Source organism: Nicotiana attenuata, chromosome 1, assembly GCF_001879085.1.
Source record: "Nicotiana attenuata strain UT chromosome 1, NIATTr2, whole genome shotgun sequence".
Lineage (NCBI taxonomy): Eukaryota > Viridiplantae > Streptophyta > Magnoliopsida > Solanales > Solanaceae > Nicotiana > Nicotiana attenuata.
The window spans coordinates 71,904,693-71,923,223 of NC_031989.1; the positions used below are offsets into that span (position 1 = coordinate 71,904,693).

General features: G+C 40.1%; 3 protein-coding genes across 4 annotated transcripts; all 3 read left to right on the forward strand.

The window, feature by feature from the left end:
* LOC109228575 (pentatricopeptide repeat-containing protein At4g39530) lies at window positions 931-16,885 on the forward strand. 2 transcript variants are annotated; one of them, XM_019393718.1, is made up of 4 exons: window positions 931-3,637; window positions 3,907-4,007; window positions 4,951-5,070; window positions 16,850-16,885. In XM_019393718.1, exon 1 carries the CDS (start codon window positions 1,055-1,057, stop codon window positions 3,611-3,613), a length of 2,559 nt encoding a protein of 852 aa, XP_019249263.1. In that variant the 5' UTR covers window positions 931-1,054; the 3' UTR covers window positions 3,614-3,637; window positions 3,907-4,007; window positions 4,951-5,070; window positions 16,850-16,885. The 2 variants fall into 2 exon arrangements, with proteins under 2 accessions (XP_019249263.1, XP_019249253.1); XM_019393708.1 differs by lacking the exon at window positions 16,850-16,885 and adding an exon at window positions 10,201-10,849.
* Window positions 5,569-6,441, forward strand: LOC109237277. The gene has a single exon (XM_019403571.1). It carries the CDS (start codon window positions 5,569-5,571, stop codon window positions 6,439-6,441), a length of 873 nt encoding a protein of 290 aa, XP_019259116.1.
* LOC109237286 lies at window positions 6,502-7,089 on the forward strand. The gene has a single exon (XM_019403579.1). It carries the CDS (start codon window positions 6,502-6,504, stop codon window positions 7,087-7,089), a length of 588 nt encoding a protein of 195 aa, XP_019259124.1.

An 18,531-nucleotide genomic window follows, 5' to 3' on the forward strand; every position in this document is an offset into this window, starting at 1 on the left:
TGATAGTCTCTTCGCCGACTGCCTGGGCCCTCGAATCGTCCTCTCCCCGGACGCTATGTGATGATCCGGAGGCCTGATCAGTGTTGAGCGCCATCCGGGAATCGGCATCTATCGGGTTTTCGAGCCCGGGCATTCCATTGTTTCCTGTCTGCTGTTCAAGTTCGTTGTTGATTGATTGTGCCATTCTATGAGTTGGTAATTTGAATGTAAGATGGACTCTTTTGCAAAGAACCAGTGTATTGTGATGCGTCAAGAAAGAGTATCAAAGAGCTCACTAATATCCTTAGCCCCACGGTGGGCGCCAAACTGTTTACCCTAGAATCCGGATAACAATTGAATTTATATGGGGTTTTAAGGATCCGTGAACTAAAAGATACAAAAGGTTTAGATTGAGGAAAATAAAAGATAAAGACTCAACAATTGCTGTTAAAGTAAATAATCGCAGAATATAATATTGCTTAGAACAATTGTGCTTGATAGCGTACAAGAATTGAGAGAGAGATGGTACTGTAGTGTAATGGTTTTTCGATGCCCTCTTTATGGGGTCTTCTCCCCTTTTATACACTCTGATTAAGGGTAAAAATAAGGTAGGTAAATTAATTACATCGTGGATCCCTGTAATTACGCCTTAATGGCCTGAAGTGGTTGAGAGAATCACGTTTGGGCGAGATATCCGGCGACGCTTGGTTATCCGTTACGAGTCCGGCTTCCGACCTTGTGTGTTTCTCCATCCGGTGGTGACTCATATCGAGCTCTGCAACGATCTCGAAATGACTCGACCTCGGTTGTAGACGTGGCCGTCGTTCTACCTTGCATCCAGGTCGGGTTCGATGGCCCCGACTTGCCCCGGACCGGACCCAACCCGGTCGGGCTCAAGCAAAAAAGGGTATCACCCAATACACCAACGTGCACAAAGGTGCAAGTCGAAAACAGAACCTTAATGCAAACAGGAATCAAAATGGAATTATTTGGCAGTTAGTTTCTTTCAACCAAAAAAATTACGTAGTTTGGAACTTCTTCATCTTGCATTTCCAGTTTTCCTTGTAGAAAATGCATGTTTTCCCGTGCAATGAGAAAACTGTGTCGGATAAGTTGGCAGTTTAACTCCTCTTGTCCAAAACCCCTCAACGAAAATAGCGCTCAATCTCTTTTCAGACGCTTCACAGTCTCATCATCATCTCCGCTTGAAGAACACTATCCTAGTACTCCCCGTACCAGAACAACCCAACGGCATTATTTAAGCGAACTATTATTCTCGCTAGCTAACTCCGCATTACACTACAAAGAAGTCCATAGTCAAGTGATTGTTTCAGGGTTTCAAAGCAATATTTTCCTTAACAACGTCCTTATTCAGTCGTATTCAAAAGCCGGATGTTTGGAATATGCCCGTACTTTGTTCGACAAAATGCCTAAAAGGGATATAATCACTTGGTCTTCACTGATTACTATGTATACCCAAAGTGGGTATTATGAGGAGGCCTTATTGCTCTTCTCTGACTTTATAAGTAGTTATGAGGACCCGAATGAGTTTCTCTTGGCTAGTGTTGTTAGCTGTTGTGGACGGTTAGGTAGTGCCGTGAAAGGTGCTCAATTGCATTGTTTTGTGCTTAAAGCTGGTTTTGATCAGTTTGTGTATGTTGGTACGTCTTTAATCGATTTTTACTCCAAGGGTGGAGATGTAGGTGCGGCAAGACTAATTTTTGATGATTTGTCCGTGAAGAGTACGGCCACTTGGACCGCAATAATTGCAGCGTGTGCAAATGCGGGGAAGAGTGAACTTTCCTTGCAGCTATTGAGAAATATGTTGGAGACTGATGTTGTTCCTGATAATTATATGGTTTCAAGTATCTTAGGTGCTTGTTCGTTGCTTGAGTATCTTGAAGGAGGAAAGGAAATGCATGCATATGTGCTTAGACGAGGCGCAAAGATGGATGTTACAGTGACTAATGTTCTTATTGATTTCTATATGAAGTGTGGTAAGGTTAAGACTGCAAGGAAAGTTTTTGATCAAATGGAAGTTATTGACACTATTTCTTGGACAACAATGATCTCTGGGTACATGCAGAATTCTTCTGACTGGGAAGCCATAAGCATGTTTAGAGATATGAACAGTTTGGGTTGGACTCTAGATAGATTTGCTTGCAGTAGTGTACTTATCTCTTGTGGCTCGCTTGAAACTTTAGATTTGGGAAGACAAGTGCATGCTTATACCGTGAAAGCTAATGTTGATTCTGATGGCTTTGTGAAGAATAGCTTGATCGATATGTACTCAAAATGTGATTCATTTGGTGATGCAAGGAAGGCTTTTGACTGTATGGTTAATCATGATGTAATATCTTATAATGCCCTTATTGAAGCTTGTTTAACGCAGGATAGGCTGTATGAAGCTTTTGAACTATTTGCTGAAATGAGAGATAATCTGATTCTTCCAAGCCTTTTGACTTTTGTTAGCCTGCTTGGTGCTTCAGCTTCACTCTTTTCCTTGGAGTTGAGTACGCAACTTCATGCTCTCACCATAAAATTTGGTTTTTCGGCTGGCATGTTTGTTTGTAGCATCCTAATAGATGTTTACTCAAAATGTTCATCTGTTAAAGATGCAAGGCAAGTATTTAATGAGATAAATGAGAAGGATATTGCTGTATGGAATTCTATGTTGTTTGGGTATATACAACAGTGTGAAAATGAAGAGGCTCTAAAGCTCTTCCTAAAATTGCAGCATTGTTTGCAAAAGCCAAATACGTTGACTTTTGTTGCCCTCATTGCTTCTTCTAGTAACCTAGTAAGTCTCCTCCACGGTCTCCAGTTTCATAACCAGATTGTAAAAGTCGGCCTAGATTTTGATCCGCATGTTACAAATGCACTGGTTGATATGTACTCCAAGTGTGGAAGCTTGGAAGAAGCACAGAGGATGTTTGATTCCGCTCTCCAGAGAGATATCGCATGTTGGAATTCTATGATATCCACTTATGCACAACATGGAGAAGCAAAGGAAGCTATTAATATGTTTGAGAAAATGATAAATGATGGACATAAACCTAACAATGTCACTTTTGTTGGAGTGCTTTCAGCATGTAGCCATGTAGGGCTTGTTGAAGAAGGATTGCATCACTTCTCTTCCATGTCCAGGTATGGTATTGAACCAGAAACAGAGCATTATGTTTGCATTGTTTCTCTCTTGGGTCGGGCTGGTAAACTGGTTGAAGCAATGCAATTCATTGAACAAATGCCCATTCCACCAGCCGCCATTGTGTGGAGGAGTTTGCTTGGTGCGTGTAGAGAAGCTGGTCATATAGACCTGGGAAAATATGCAGCATCAATGGCGATATCTATTGATCCAAAAGACAGTGGATCATATATCCTACTTTCAAATATATTTGCGTCTAAAGGCATGTGGATCAATGTTAAAAAGTTAAGAGAGAAAATGGATAGCAACGGCGTGTTGAAAGAAACAGGGTGTAGTTGGATAGAAATAAATAATGAGGTGCATTTGTTTATAGCAAGGGACCAAAGTCATCACCAAACTGATTTGATATATTCATTCATGGAACTTCTGATTCGGCATGTGAAAGGGATGGGGTATGATCCTGAGGATACTACCTTCTCAAATGAGTAACCTCTCTTTGTCAGCTTTGCTGTGGTATGTGAAGAGTCTTTGGTTGAATCTTATTGAGTTATTTTCTAATGGAAGTTTTCCCTATTTTCTTTTTGGTTTTAGTTTTCCCACTGCGTTTTCTTCTGTTGCAATGATTTATCATCCATCATTACGATATGCCTCTTCTTTGTTTGTACTTTTCTCTAAGAATAATGACATATAGCACCATCATCTCTTCATCATTCTTCCAGAAGTTTGGATTTCGGATTTAGAGATTCTTTCTGTACTCACACATTTTCGTATTCATGTGTCAGATATGCTATTATCAAGAACATAAGTGAGCAAGGTGGTCGTAGATGCCCAAAATGACAATTAGAAGCAAGACATTATGTTAGGGTTCTATTGCTGTCGAAAGGTGAGGCACTTAAGCGTTCCAATGTAATCATTGAATTTAATACATCTCAGCTTCAGATAAATCCAAATCATGGATGTTAGGAATTATAATTGTTAAGCTTTCTTAAGTTCCTTATTCTGGAAATAAATAAAATTTTGTAACTTTATCAAAAATTTTATTACGGAAAGTATTATCACTAAACTTTTTGGTGTTCACTAAATCTCGTATTGCTTCTAGAAACTATACAGTCAAGTTTTGCACCGAACCTTCTCTACTCAGAGAGTTTCAAATCAAGCAGGCAGAAAGTATGTGCAGTCACCAGCCTCTGCTTTACATGAGTTTACTTCACCCAACGCGTCACATATTCTTATTTTCTGTCAGACACTAACAGGATTATTAACGTTGTTAACCTTTAAAAGAGACGACCTACTTAGAGTCTGTCCTTAAAAGTAGCTGCCTTTTCTTTTAAGCCATACTTGGACTTTCAAGTAGGTATACATTCTTTCCTTAGTCTTTAAAATTGGTCAGTCCAAAACTTCGGAAGATAAAAAACTACTTTTGTTTTTATCATGCCTTATATCATTTTCTAGTTTTTAATCTCTCTCTCACTCTCTCTCTCCCTCCCTCTCTCTCTAATTTTTTAGTATTGAAGTTAATGGAAGTACGTTAATGGCTAGCCAGTTCTGCAAACAGCAGCCATTGTCATACTAAGATTAGCTTCCTGATATAACTGGTGTGAACCATTTCCCAATCAGTCTCATTTCGGTTTTACTGGATGCTACAGTTTTGGCATACTAATTTATTTTAAGTTCCTTGGCCTATATCTCAGAATTTAATAAAAAAGAAGTGCCAATATACCTATTGATTAGGATATTGCAGGGCTTTCCAGTCTGTATGTCTCTGGGCATGCATATATCTATGACTGGTCATACTTGGAGTAATCATATTTTCTTTTATTTGGCAGTTCTCTTTTTTAGGCAGTGCAACTTTTGCTAGTCAGTTCAGCAACAAAACTGAAACTGTGGACCAAAATGAACTATTGCAACAATTCATCAGCTCTGAATGGAAGATATTGAAGAATCAGGTGCGACTGTTTCTTCCTTATTATTCTTTCTATGTGGAGCTTATCATATTCCCAGATATTTGGCGAAACTATCTGGCTTTTGAGTAAATTTCCATCTTCATGTGATGATATATTGCACTTGTTTGGAAGTGGACTAGGAAGCAAATATAATCAGAATACTTTTTTGTTTATTTATTTTGAGATATAAATGGATTTCATTTGATATGCACTAAGGTGTAAAAAGTACATAATATATGGGTGTACATAATGGCCAGCTGGGAGAGCCAGAACCAACAGAGAAAGAAGTACAAAGGAGGGATGAAGGGTGGATACAGTACTTGGAAAATCAGCAGCAAGGGCAGCTAAGGCCAGACAAAATGAAGAGCAGGAAGTTGCAGGAAAGAAAGAGGCCCAAAGCTTGAAGAACAACACAAATTATGATGAACCAGGTACAAGCAAAATGCAAATGAGCAGTCAAGGGGTGCAGGAGCTGTATTATGCACCTGTTTTTATACCAGTATGAGTGTGATAACTTGGAATATTAGGGGGTTGAATAAAACATATAAGCAAAAGGAGGTGAAGGAGTTTAGAAAAGGTAATAATAAAGCTCTAATAGCGTTGGTGGAACATAGAGTAAAGGAGCACAGAACCAATGATATAATCAAAAAGATAGCACCTGGTTGGCAGTGGATATCAAATTCTAGTCCAAGCAATAAAAGTAGAATACGGGTAATATGGGATCCTAGAATTTATGATTTTGATCCAGAAGAAGTTGATGAGCAGTTGATACATGGTCAGATTAGAATCATATCAAAGGCATTCACATTTGGGTTTTCAGCAATATATGGATTACATACTATCAAAGATAGTCTAAGTATGTGGAGGAAGTTGAGACAGATACATAGTTTACAACAGGGGCCCTGGTTAGCAATGGGGGATTATAATGCTGTTCTTCAGGCACAAGACAGACAGCATGGTATTGAGGTACAAGATATGGAAACAAGAGATTTTAAGGAATATATGCTTGATACAGGGATGCATGAATTACAATATGTGGGAAGGAATTATACATGGACTAACAATCACACTTATAGTAGAATAGATAGGGGATTAGTAAATGTAGCCTGGATGATGATAATGCCTAATATGAAAGTACAGGTCTTAGAGCCATTAGTGTCTAATCATTCACCATTAAAGCTAATGATAACACAAGTGCAGGGGAAGAAGAATAGACCATTCAGATTCTTCAATTGTATAGCTGATCATCATCAATTCATACAGAAAGTTGAACAAGCCTGGGAAGGAAGGAATACTGGTGGTATGATGCAAGTAGTATGGAATAAGCTCAAGAAGGTAAAGGAGGCTATTAAAGAGATTAACATACATCATTAAAAAGGAGTTGATGAGAGAATTAAAGGGATCAGGAAGGAGCTTCAGTCAGTACAAGAAGAAATGAGTTCCAATCTACAGAAGCTAGAGCTAATTGAGAAGGAAAAAGCATTGAAGGGGGATCTAGAAAAATGGGTACTGATTGAGGAAAGCATATATAGACAAAGATCAAGAGTGCAATGGTTGAAGCTGGGGGATTCAAACTCAGCTTATTTCTTTGCTCAGATGAAGAATAGAAGTAATTTGAATGGAATACAAATACTAACTAATGACATGGGGGACCAGCTAGTGTTGGAGGAAGATATAGAGGCAGAAATCATGGGGTACTACAAGAAGTTATTGGGTTCAAGAGCAGATAATCTTCCAGCTATTAATCTAAATGATATGAAAATGGGGGCAATATTGAATAGGGAACAACAACTACAGCTTATCAAGCAAGTGTCCAAGGAAGAAATATGGGAAGCAATGAAGGATATTAGTGATCTAAAAGCCCCTGGATACGATGGGCTAAATGCTGTTTTCTTCAAGAAATCCTGGCCAATCATTGGACAGGATGTGACAAAGGCTGTGTTGGAATTTTTTGACTCAGCACAAGTGTTCAGGCCTATCAACTGCACTGCCATTACCTTAATTCCTAAAGTCAAAGTATAGGCCTATTTCATGTTGTACAGTCTTGTACAAAGTGATATCAAAGATTCTTACCAAGATGCTACAAAGTGTAATGAACATACTGATTGATAGTACACAGGCAGCTTTTGTTCCTAGCAGAGTAATCACAGATAATATTATTCTGAGTCATGAGCTAGTGAAAGGATATTGGAGAAAAGGGGTATCACCTAGATGTATGATGAAATTGGATATGCAAAAAGCCTATGATTCAATAGAATAGGCTTTTATGGAACAAATATTACATGCATTAGCATTCCAAGAGCAGTTTGTAAGATGGATCATGAACTGTATGGAAACTGTCACATATACAATCATGATTAATGGTGCACTAACTAAGCCATTTGAGGCTAGGAAAGGATTGAGACAAGGGGACCCCCTCTCACCATTTTTATTTGTGCTTGCAATGGAACACTTGACAAGGAAACTAAAGAAACTGGCTGAGATCCCAAATTTCAACTTCCACCCCAAGTGTGCTAAGATGCAAATCTTGCAACTTGGTTTTGCTGACGATCTTTTATTGTTTTGCAGGGGAGATATTGGATCAGTTAAAATACTGTTTCAATGCTTTATGGAGTTCTCAAAAGCCTCTGGATTGATGATTAATAAAAACAAAAGCTCAATTTTCTTTGGAGGAGTCACAAATGAAGAGCAGGAGGAGATCCTAGAATTTCTAGGAATTCAGAGAGGTGTACTACCAGTTAGATACCTTGGTGCACCACTGAGCTCCAAAAGAATATCCATAGCTCAGTGTCAACCACTTATTGATAAAATAGTGGGAAGAATTACTTCATGGACTGCAAAATTCTTGTCCTATGCAGGAAAGATTCAACTCATAAAAAGTATTCTGTTCTCCATTCAAACCTACTGGGCTCAAATATTTGTCCTACCAAAGAAGATCACAAAACTAATTGAGTCAATATGCAGAAGCTTCCTATGGACCGGAGAAAGTACAATTTCAAAAAAAGCACTATTAGTATGGGAGAAAATATGTCTTCCCAAGTCAGCAGGTGGATTCAATGTCATGAATATAGCAATCTGGAACAAAGCTGCTATATGTAAGCAATTTTGGAACTTATGTAAAGAGAAGAAGAAGCTGTGGATACAGTGGGTACATAGTTATTACATTAGTGGAAGGAACATTTGGAAAATACAGTTAAAACAAGCTTCATGGATGGTAAGCAAGATCATGAGGGCACAGAAGACTATGATGGAAGCAGGATTCAGCCAGGATGTTATCACAAATATGAACAACTGTTCTGTCAAACATATTTACCACAGGTTGCGAGGTACGTTTGAGAAAGTAAGTTGGAGGAAAATAGTATGTCACAATGGTGGATGCCCCAGATGGAACTTTGTACTAACTATGACAGCACATGGAAGATTATATACAAAGGATAGATTGCAAAGATGGGGAGTATCAGTTGATCAAGATTGTATCCTGTGCAACAGTGAAAAGGAAACCATACAGCACTTATTCTTTGAATGTCCATATGCAAATGTATTGTGGAGTAAACTGTTAGAATGGCAAGGCATTGACAAATCAGTACAAGGATGGGATGAAGAGCTAAAGTGGGCAGAGAAATGGGCCAAGAGAAGAAATGCAGCAGCTGAAATATACAAGATGGTGTTGGCAGCTACAATATATTATGTGTGGCAGGAAAGAAATGGTCGAATCTTTAAAAACAAGACAAGAGGATGGGAGACAGTTTGTAAGCTGATAATCCAAGAGATACACTATCGTAGCAACAGGAAAGTAGAGAAAATTCTGCGTAGCTTAAATTGGTATCCAGTGTAATAGATGTAGATATTAAAAAGGTGGTATGGGGAGAATTTAGTATGATAGGCAATTATGTAAGGGTTTGATTTACTTGTAAATATTTTCCCTGGTAAATGAAAGATTTAATTACCAAAAAAAAAAAAACTTATGTACTTATTCTTCTCTATCCCTACCCAACTGTCTTTATGAAAAGGTCTTTCTTCTTTTTGTCAAAAGAATATTTAAACTAAAGGTATCTCGTCACTCCCCACATCCCATTCTATATTATAGATCATCTTCTATTCCTCTCACTCCAGATTGTCTAAAAGAGGCCTAATGATGCTATTCTGAATGTTGCTTCTTTCTCTTCCAACTCGCCTGTCTCCACTACTCTTCTCGGAATATCTCACTAATATTATATATCGAGAAAAGTAAACTCCACAGTAGGATAGCAATGATAAAAATGGTTTCTCTTCACCGCGCTCCCTACACATACAATAAAAACTGACGACGATCCTCCTCCCCGTAGATTATCAACCACTAGAATTGCATTTCATGCTACCCACCAAGTGATTCAAGTTACTATGGCGCCTTTTGTACTCCATATTCTATTCTAAAACCTCTTTCTTACCACATCTTCGTGATATAGGCAAGGAAATACGAAAACAAGATTAGCAATAGAAAAGAGAAAAAGAAGAATGAAATTAGACATAAACTTGATTATAATAGCCAATAAATGGTAAAGAGAACCAAATAATACCTTCTATTATAGAGTCAAAGTAGCACCTAATTTTATGAAACCCTAAAGAGGAATGATCCGTCAAAAGGAATGATTCCTCAAACAAGCTCCATTGTAGTTTTCAAGCAACAAAGGCATAGCCAATTCTTACAAGAGCTTTCTAATATCATCAAAGTCTAAAAGGCTAAAGACCCTAACAACAACTATATATACTAAGGGTTACATAAGACATAAGTAATTACCTTAAATGACCCTTAGACCACAAATTCAATAAAATAAATTAAATGGGCTGGTGTGGTAATCGCCCTATGCTGTCCAGTGATGGTGTGTGATCGCCATTCGCCTTGGGGCAGCCACTTTGCTCTTTGATGCTTGTTCCTTGGAGCTTCGGTCTTGGTCTTTCTTCTTGAATTCCACTTTGTGCTGTGAAAACTGCAAAAGCAAGTTACCTATTGATGTTGGGCATATTTATTTATTTCTAAAAATTGCAAAAGCATCCTATTTTTACTGTCCTTTGAGTGTTTTTTGTGTTAAATATGCCCAACTATGCTTAATTGTTTGCTTTTGTGGGCTTATGAAGTTATTAACGGCAATCCAGGAACAATTTGGACCAAAATGGATAAAATGAGGCTCCGGGGAAGTTGCGCACTTTGCAATTATCGCCCGCGAAGGACCTGGAGCACAAACAGCTTACACTACGGCACGAGTATAGCGTGGAGCACCAATTTTGAAGCCTGGCCAGCATTGTCTCGGTCCATCATGTGAATATCGGGTAAAGGGAGGCCCCATGCCAAATTCAAGTCACACTATAGCATGATTGGCGCGAGCAGCAACATCTTTGGATGACCTCGAGAAAAAGAGATTACAGGACAATTGAGTTTAAAGCGCAAGTACCTTGTGAAGGTCATTTACATCCTCGCCGTAGTCGAGCAATAATGCAAGTATGGCGTGAAGAACGAATTATGGGGGAAGCTTTGAGTGTGTTATGGTCAAAATGGGATTTTTGCCCAATTTAAAAGCTCCTAACCCAGCAGAGAGAAGAATGCAGAGGAAGCAAGAGGCGATTTGGAGCTCAACTTGGTTGTAGAGTTCTTTCTTTTTCCTTCCATCTAGTGATTTCTATATTATTTTGGGAACTATTTGAGATTGTTATTATGGCTACGTGTGCTTAGACTCCTAATTTCTAGGGTTATGACTTATGAGATCTTGACATGAATGTTTAAGTTTGATGTTTTCTTGAGGCTAATTGTTTGATTACTAATCACCAATACGACACTATATATGCATCTTGATTTTAACTTGAAAAAAGGATCTTTTAATTGCAATAAGATTGAATAGGACAAGTTCATGAACCTAGTCGCTAAGACATGATTCACAAATAGGATAGAAATATACTATACTACCTATGTGTCTTGCTTAAGAATTAATTACATGAATTTATTATGTTGTTCTTATTACATCTATTCTCATGGAAACATAGGGTTTAAATTACTAAAATAGGCGAATAGAGATTGAAAGATTTCTCTGAATATAACTAAACATGTAGATTGAGAATCTTACGCTCTAGCAATTAGTCACAAACTTACCGAAATTAGTCAAGCGCCTATAAAAATTGAAAACCCAGATAAATAAAGATTCATTCTCGCCGAGAGACATGTGCAAAGATCTCCTTCCATATTTTTAAGCGTGATCAGTAACATTAGATGCAAGATGGAAAGAAAATTTCATGGATGAGGTAGCAAACAAGGTGATGAAACATAAAGAAAAAAATATACAGCATTCCAATAACCTAAGCAAAAAGGGACCTTTTTAATGGGCAAAATTAAATTTCATTGAAAATAAATAGATGAGTCAATATACAATATTTTAGAATGATTGGAGGTGATTTGGACTAGTTTTGAATCAAATTCGTAGTTGAAATCGAGTTTAAAAATTTCTCTATGACATGAATCAAACATGTATCTCACATATAGGTATACATGGATATACATGAGATACATATTTGATATACAAGTGATAAAGATACACGTGAGATACACAGTGAGATACACATATCATCTTCTTCCATGTTCATCTTCTGTACTTCGAATTTGGCTCAATTTTCAATTAAAACTGCCTAAAATCTCCACCAAATCATCCCGAAATTGGGATTCACACTCCTTAAGATGTACCCAATCTATTCCAACAATACTCACTTGAAATAAATTTCAATTTTGAAAACCCAAATTTTTGAATTCAAACTTAAGCAATCTTCAATGGTTGCCATGACGTTTTCAGATTAATTCTTCGAGTAGGCTTGAGGCAGAGTCGTTTGGTGCATTTATTACAAGTACTATCTTAGTATGTCATAGAGATGCCTCGGTGTTCTTTGATCCAGGTTCTACATATTCTTATGCGTTTTCATATTGTGCATTGTATTGGCGAATGCCTCGTAATTCTCTTGATATTATTGTTTCTACGTTTATACCCGTTGGGGATTATATAATGGTAGATCGAGTGTATCGCTCTTAAGTGGTTACCATTAATGGCTTTGATAACGTAGTTGACCTCTTATTATTGGATGTGGTGGATTTCGAGATTGTCCCTATATCATGCTATCATTGATTATCACGCCAAGACTGTAACCTTAGCTATGATAGGGTTTCCTAGATTAGAGCGGAGATGGACCCTTGGCCATTCTACGAGTAGGGTGGTATCATTCTTAAAGGCTCAACGCATGGTTGAGAAGGGGTAACTAGAATATATGGCTTACATATTAGATTCTAGCGCAGAGGTTCCTTTTATGGACTCAGTACCGGTAGTAAGGGAGTTCCCAGAGGTATTTATTGCGATTTATCGGGCATGCCACCCGACAGGAATATTGACTTTTGCATTGATTTGGTTTCGAGCACGCAACCCAATTCAGTTCCACCATACTCTATGGCTCCAAATGAGATGAAGGACTTGAAAGAGCAGTTGTAGGTTTGTGTAAGGATTCATTGGACCGAGTGTCTCTCCTTGGGGTGAATCAGTGTTATTTGTAAATAAGAAGGATGGTTCCATGTGGATGTGCATTGGTTATCATTAGCTGAATAAGTTTAATATCGAGAACAAGTATCCATTTCCTTGAATTGAGATTTGTTAGATCAGCTTTAGGGTGCGAAGGTGTAACGACCCGGCCGGTCGTATTTGGAATTTACGCCCCGATCCCCCCTTAGCTGCTTCCCCTAAGTTCATTTCTGCTATTTTGGTTTGCCGGGACGTTCGGTGTTAGGATTCGGAGTGTTTTGGGACACTTAGTCCCTAAATGAGAGCTTAAGTGTTGAAAAATGGTCCGTAGTCGGAACAGTGTGAAGACGACCTTGGAATGGAAATCCGATGGTTCCGTTAGCTCCGTTAGGTGATTCCGGGGTTAGGAGTGTGTTCGGAATGTATTTTGGAAGTCCGTAGTTCATTTAGGCTTGAAATGCCGAAGTTTGTATTTTTTAAGTTCCGGTCCGATAGTGAGTTTTTGATCCGAGGATCGTAATGGAATTCCGAAAGTTGCAGTAGCTCTGTCATGTCATTTGGGGTGTGCGCGCAAAATTTCAGGTCATTCGGACCTGTTTTGGTTATGTTTTTGATCGAAATTGTATTTGGAAGAAATTTGAAGTTCTTAGGCTTAAATCTTTGATTAATTCGGGTTTCCGGCGTTGTTTTAGGTGTTTTCAAGATTGGTACCAGTTTGAATAAAATATTAGGTGGTATTAGTGCTTTTGGTTGAGGTCCCGGGGGCCTCGGGTTGATTTCGGGTGGTTAACGGAGGAAATCTCTAAGTGTTGCAGCAGCTGGTATTTTTTTTTCCTTCTGGTATTTTCGCTTCAGAAGCGGAGCCGCAGAAGCGGCCTTGGGCGTCGCAGAAGCGACTTTTGGTCACCCTCTAGGAAACCGCAGAAGCAGTAGGATTTCCGCAGAAGCGGATCCGCTTCTGCGAGATGGTAACCGCAGGAGCGGAAGCTGGGATTTTTAAAGGGAGCCGCAGAAGCGGTCAGTGTTTCNAGCCGGGTGAGGGCAGGCTATTGGGCACAGAGTTGGTACAGGATGCATTGGAAAAGTTTAAGACGATTCAGGATAGACTCCATACAGCCCAGTCTAGACAGAAGAGTTACGCGGACAGGAAGGTTCGTGATGTTCATATATGGTTGGTGAGCGGGTTCTGCTTTGGGTCTCGCCTATGAAAGGCGTCATGAGGTTTGGGAAGAAAGGAAAGTTGAGTCCGAGGTTTATTGGCCCTTTTGAGATCTTGCGGCGAGTTGGGGAGGTTGCCTATGAGCTTGCCTTGCCTCCCAGTTTGGCCGGAGTTCATCCGGTATTTCATGTTTCGATGCTCCGGAGGTATCACGGTGATTCGTCGCACGTGTTGGATTTCAGTTCAGTCCAGTTGGACAAGGATCTATCCTATGTTGAGGAGCCAGTGGCTATATTGGGCAGGCGGATCAGGAAGTTGAGGTCAAAGAACATAGCTTCAGTGAAGGTTCAGTGGCGGGGGCAGCCGGCCGAGGAGGCGACTTGGGAGACCGAGCAGGATATGCGCAGCAGTTACCCTCATCTTTTCACTACTTCAGGTATGTTCTCTATGCTCGTTCGAGGACGAACGAATGTTTAAGTGTAGGAGGATGTGACAACCCTGCCGGTCGTCTTAATAATTTACGCCCCGATCCCCTATTAACTGCTTCCCCTAAGTTCATTTCTGCTATTTTGGTTTGCCGGGACGTTCGGTGTTGAGTTTCGGAGAGTTTTGGGACACTTAGTTCCTAAATGAGAGCTTAAGTGTGGAAAAGTGGTCCGTAGTCGGAACAGTGTGAAGGCGACCTCGGAATGGAAATCCGATGATTCCGTTAGCTCCGTTAGGTGATTTCGGGGTTCGGAGCGTGTTCGGAATGTATTTTGGAAGTCCGTAGCTCATTTAGGCTTGAAATGCCGAAGTTTGTATTTTTTTGAAGTTCCGGTCCGATAGTGAGTTTTTGATCCGAGGATCGGAATGGAATTCCAGAAGTTACAGTAGCTCCGTCATGTCATTTGGGATGTGTGTGCAAAATTTAAGGTCATTCGGACGTGTTTTGGTTAGGTTTTTGATCGAAAGCGTATCTAGAAGAAATTTGAAGTTCTTAGGCTTGAATCATTGATTTAATCGGGTTCCCGGTGTTGTTTTAGGTGTTTTAAGGATTGATACCAGTTCAAATAAGGTATTAGGTGGTATTGGTGCTTTTGGTTGAGGTCCCGGGGGCCTAGGGATGATTTCGGGTGGTTAACGGAGAAATTTGAGGAGTGTTGCAGCAGCTGAAGTTTTTCTCTTCTGGTATTTTCGCTTCTGCGGCTTGGGAACCGCAGAAGCGGAGCTGCAGATGCGGCGTGGAGGAACGCAGAAGCGGTTTTGGGCATTTTAAGGAAAACCGCAGAAGCGGTTGCCTTTCCGCAGAAGCGAACCGCATAAGCGGTTGTTGGTCCGCAGAAGCGGATGTTGGTCCTTTAGTGAAAAGTCGCAGAAGCGACTCATTTTTCCGCATAAGCGGGACCGCAGAAGCGGTCCCTCGACCGCAGAAGCGGTAATCACTGTTCAGAAATAGCAATTTCGAGGGTTTAATTTCATAAGTTTGAAAAATCGATTGAGAGCTCGGGAGAAGGCGATTTTGAGTGGGTTCTGAAGAGAAAATCATTGGGTAACGTTTCTTTGATCCCTTTTTGTTATACTTTATCATTATATAGTTAAATACATCATGGGAATTCGAACTTAGGATCAAAAATTGGATAATTTGGAGTAAAACTTCATCGACTAAATTATTGAGTTTTGAGTGAGCATTTGACCTCCGATTTGGGAGATTTTTATATGGTTAGACTCGTGAGAGTACGAGGGTTCTGAAAATGTGAAAATTATTTGATTCCGGGGCGTTGGCATGAAGGGAATTTTGGTCATTTCACCTAATTTTACACCGTAGCTTTGAATTTATTAGCAAAACTAGGTGTTTGCGATGTTATTTACGATGTGTAATTGAATTGAATATATTTGAGCCATTTGGAGTCGGATACTTGTGGCAAGAGCGTGGTTTCTAGTTGATATTGAGCTGGTTCGAGGTAAGTGGCTTGTCTAACCTTGTGTAGGGGACCTCTTCCCCTTAGGACATGATATTTGATAATGAAAGCCTCGTACGTGAGGTGACGAGCGCGTACTTGAGCTAATTGTTGAAAATCCAGCTTTACTTTAAATACTTAGACTGAGTTTCTTTCTTATTTGCTTTATTTTACTTGCAATTGTAGTCTGTGTTAGTTTAGAGAAGCATGTTTAGTTGACCTGCCTTCCTACTTGCTTAAAATTTGCTTCGTTTGTATTTCGTGAAGTATGTAGGGCTAGAATTTACTGTTACTTGTTATGAGTTGAGCATTTATTTCGATACTCTTGAGCTGTTATTCTGTGTTTAAATTTGGGACTACGGGACGGCATCCTGGGAGATCCCCTGCACGTGTTTACGATCTGGACTGAGGTGCGGGATACCAAGAGATCCCTGGCACATTTATATATATTGAGGATACCAAGAGATCCTCGGGATACCAAGAGATCCCTGGCATATTATTGAGGATACCAAGAGATCCTCGGGATACCAAGAGATCCCTGGCACATTTATATATATTGAGGATACCAAGAGATCCTCGGGATACCAAGAGATCCCTAGCATACTATTGAGGATACCAAGAGATCCTCGGGATACCAAGAGATCCCTAGTGTATATGTTGAGGATACCAAGAGATCCTTGGGATACCAAGAGATCCCCAGTGTTTATGATGAGGATACCAAGAGATCCTCGGGATACCAAGAGATCCCTGGTGCATGTGATGAGGATACCAAGAGATCCTCGGGATACCAAGAGATCCCCAGTGTTTATGATGAGGATACCAAGAGATCCTCGAGATACCAAGAGATCCCTGGTGCATGTGATGAGGATACCAAGAGATCCTCGGGATACTAAGAGATCCCCGGCTATTATTCCTTGTTGAGAGCGGTATTCCTTGTATTGTTACCCTTGCTTTCTACTACTGTTCTTCCTTATTTATCTGGTTTAGATTCTCGCTGTACACTTTATTTAAACTGTTTCCGTTATCTTATTATTTATTATGTTTTATCTTAGTAGGGCCCTGACCTTCCTCGTCACTTCCCGACCGAGGTTAGGCTTGGCACTTACTGAGTACCGCTGTGGTGTACTCATGCCCTTCCTGCACATGTTCTTCATGTGCAGATCCAGGTACCTCTTCTCAGGCGCACTATCCTTGAGGCGAGGAGATACATGGAGACTTCGAGGTTTGCTCGTCCGCAGACCAGGTGTCTCTATTCTGTTCCAGCTTTAGTTTTTAGTTTATCCCCTTTCTCTCAGTTGTTTAGATATTCTGGAGTTAGAGCAGCGTACTATGTTTCTGTTAGCCTGTGGTTCTCGTGAGTTTCCGGGTTTCGGGATTGAATTGTAGACTTCCGCATTTCTTTTGGGTTGTATAGGCCGAGCGGCCTTATATGCAGTTAATATTTTAATATGTTTAGCCTTATTTAACCATTTCGCAAGTTAAGTTGTTATTTCCGCATTGATAGGCTTACCTAGTTGTAGGATCTAGGTGCCATCACGACAAGGTCATGGAGGGTGAACTGGGGTCGTGACAAGTTGGTATCAGAGCTCTAGGTTCATAGGAGTCACGGAACACAGGCCGGTTTATTAGAGTCTCGCTGATCGGTACGGAGACGTCTGTACTTATCTACGAGAGGCTATGTAACCGTTAGGAAAAATTTCACTTCATTTGATTCCCTGTCGTGCGAGATTTTTGACATCACAATCCTAAACTTTTGCCTTCTATTCTCTCATGGATGGTGAGGACGCGTGCTACTCGAGGAAGATGACCTTCGGAAAGGTTTAAAGTCAGCAACAATTGTGGGTTCAAGTGCCACGAAGATAAACTCTATTTAAGGCAGCGACTGAGCAGCAAAGGATGAGGAAAGACACGTGGGAAGTGTCAGGCGGTGGCTAAAATTTCTAGGAGTCCGAGTATAAGCAGCGAAGGGCCGAGTAGTCGATTAAGGAGAGTTTGGAGTGATCTGAGAATATTGGTGATTGGTGATTTGGGGTCTACGGATTTAATTAGAAGTATGAGCTATTATACGGCGGGAGAATTGATATAACGGGAAAAGAACATAAGTGGTAATTGGAGCAAAGGAATTGTTAAAGGGTGCCATAGTTGGCCTCATTGGCTTTGTTCAGACTTGAGAGAAGGATGGTCACCCTGTGATCACATACATTCAGTAGGTAATTTTATGGTCAATTTATTATAGCACATCTTAGAGTAATCGTGAAGGTCACCACGAGTTCAGTTTGGGTGATCGCATGGAGATCTAGAATTCATGAGGGTGAACCGGTTATTCTCAAAAAGTTTTGCCTGTAGATGTTATGTGAATTGATGATGAAGGGTACGTAAGCGCATTGTGAGGCCCCGTAAAATTTTTGGCTCAAAACCTAGTATCTTGTGGTGTCAACTCTGAATATGTGTTAGGAATGCGTGCGGTTCGGACCCTTGGTATTGATCTAAGCTTGTAAAAAAATCAAAAGAATCAATTTTTCCAGAAAATGCCATTACGCGGTCAAGAATGCGGTCGCGGATCTGGTATGCGGATCGCATTCCTACCGCATAGTGGAGTTGTGGTTTGGTTAAACTTGAGGTCAAGATGCGGTCCAAAATGCGACCGCATAATTGATATGCGGACCGCATTTCTACCGCAGAGTGGAACAAAAGAGTTGTCAAAATTAATGCTGAAAATGCGGTCTATTATGCGATCGCATAACCAATATGCGGACCGCATAATCGTCGCATAAGTTCCTCAAGGATTTGTTAAGGTCAGTTTTGCGGCGCACAATGCGACCGCATAACAGGAATACAGATC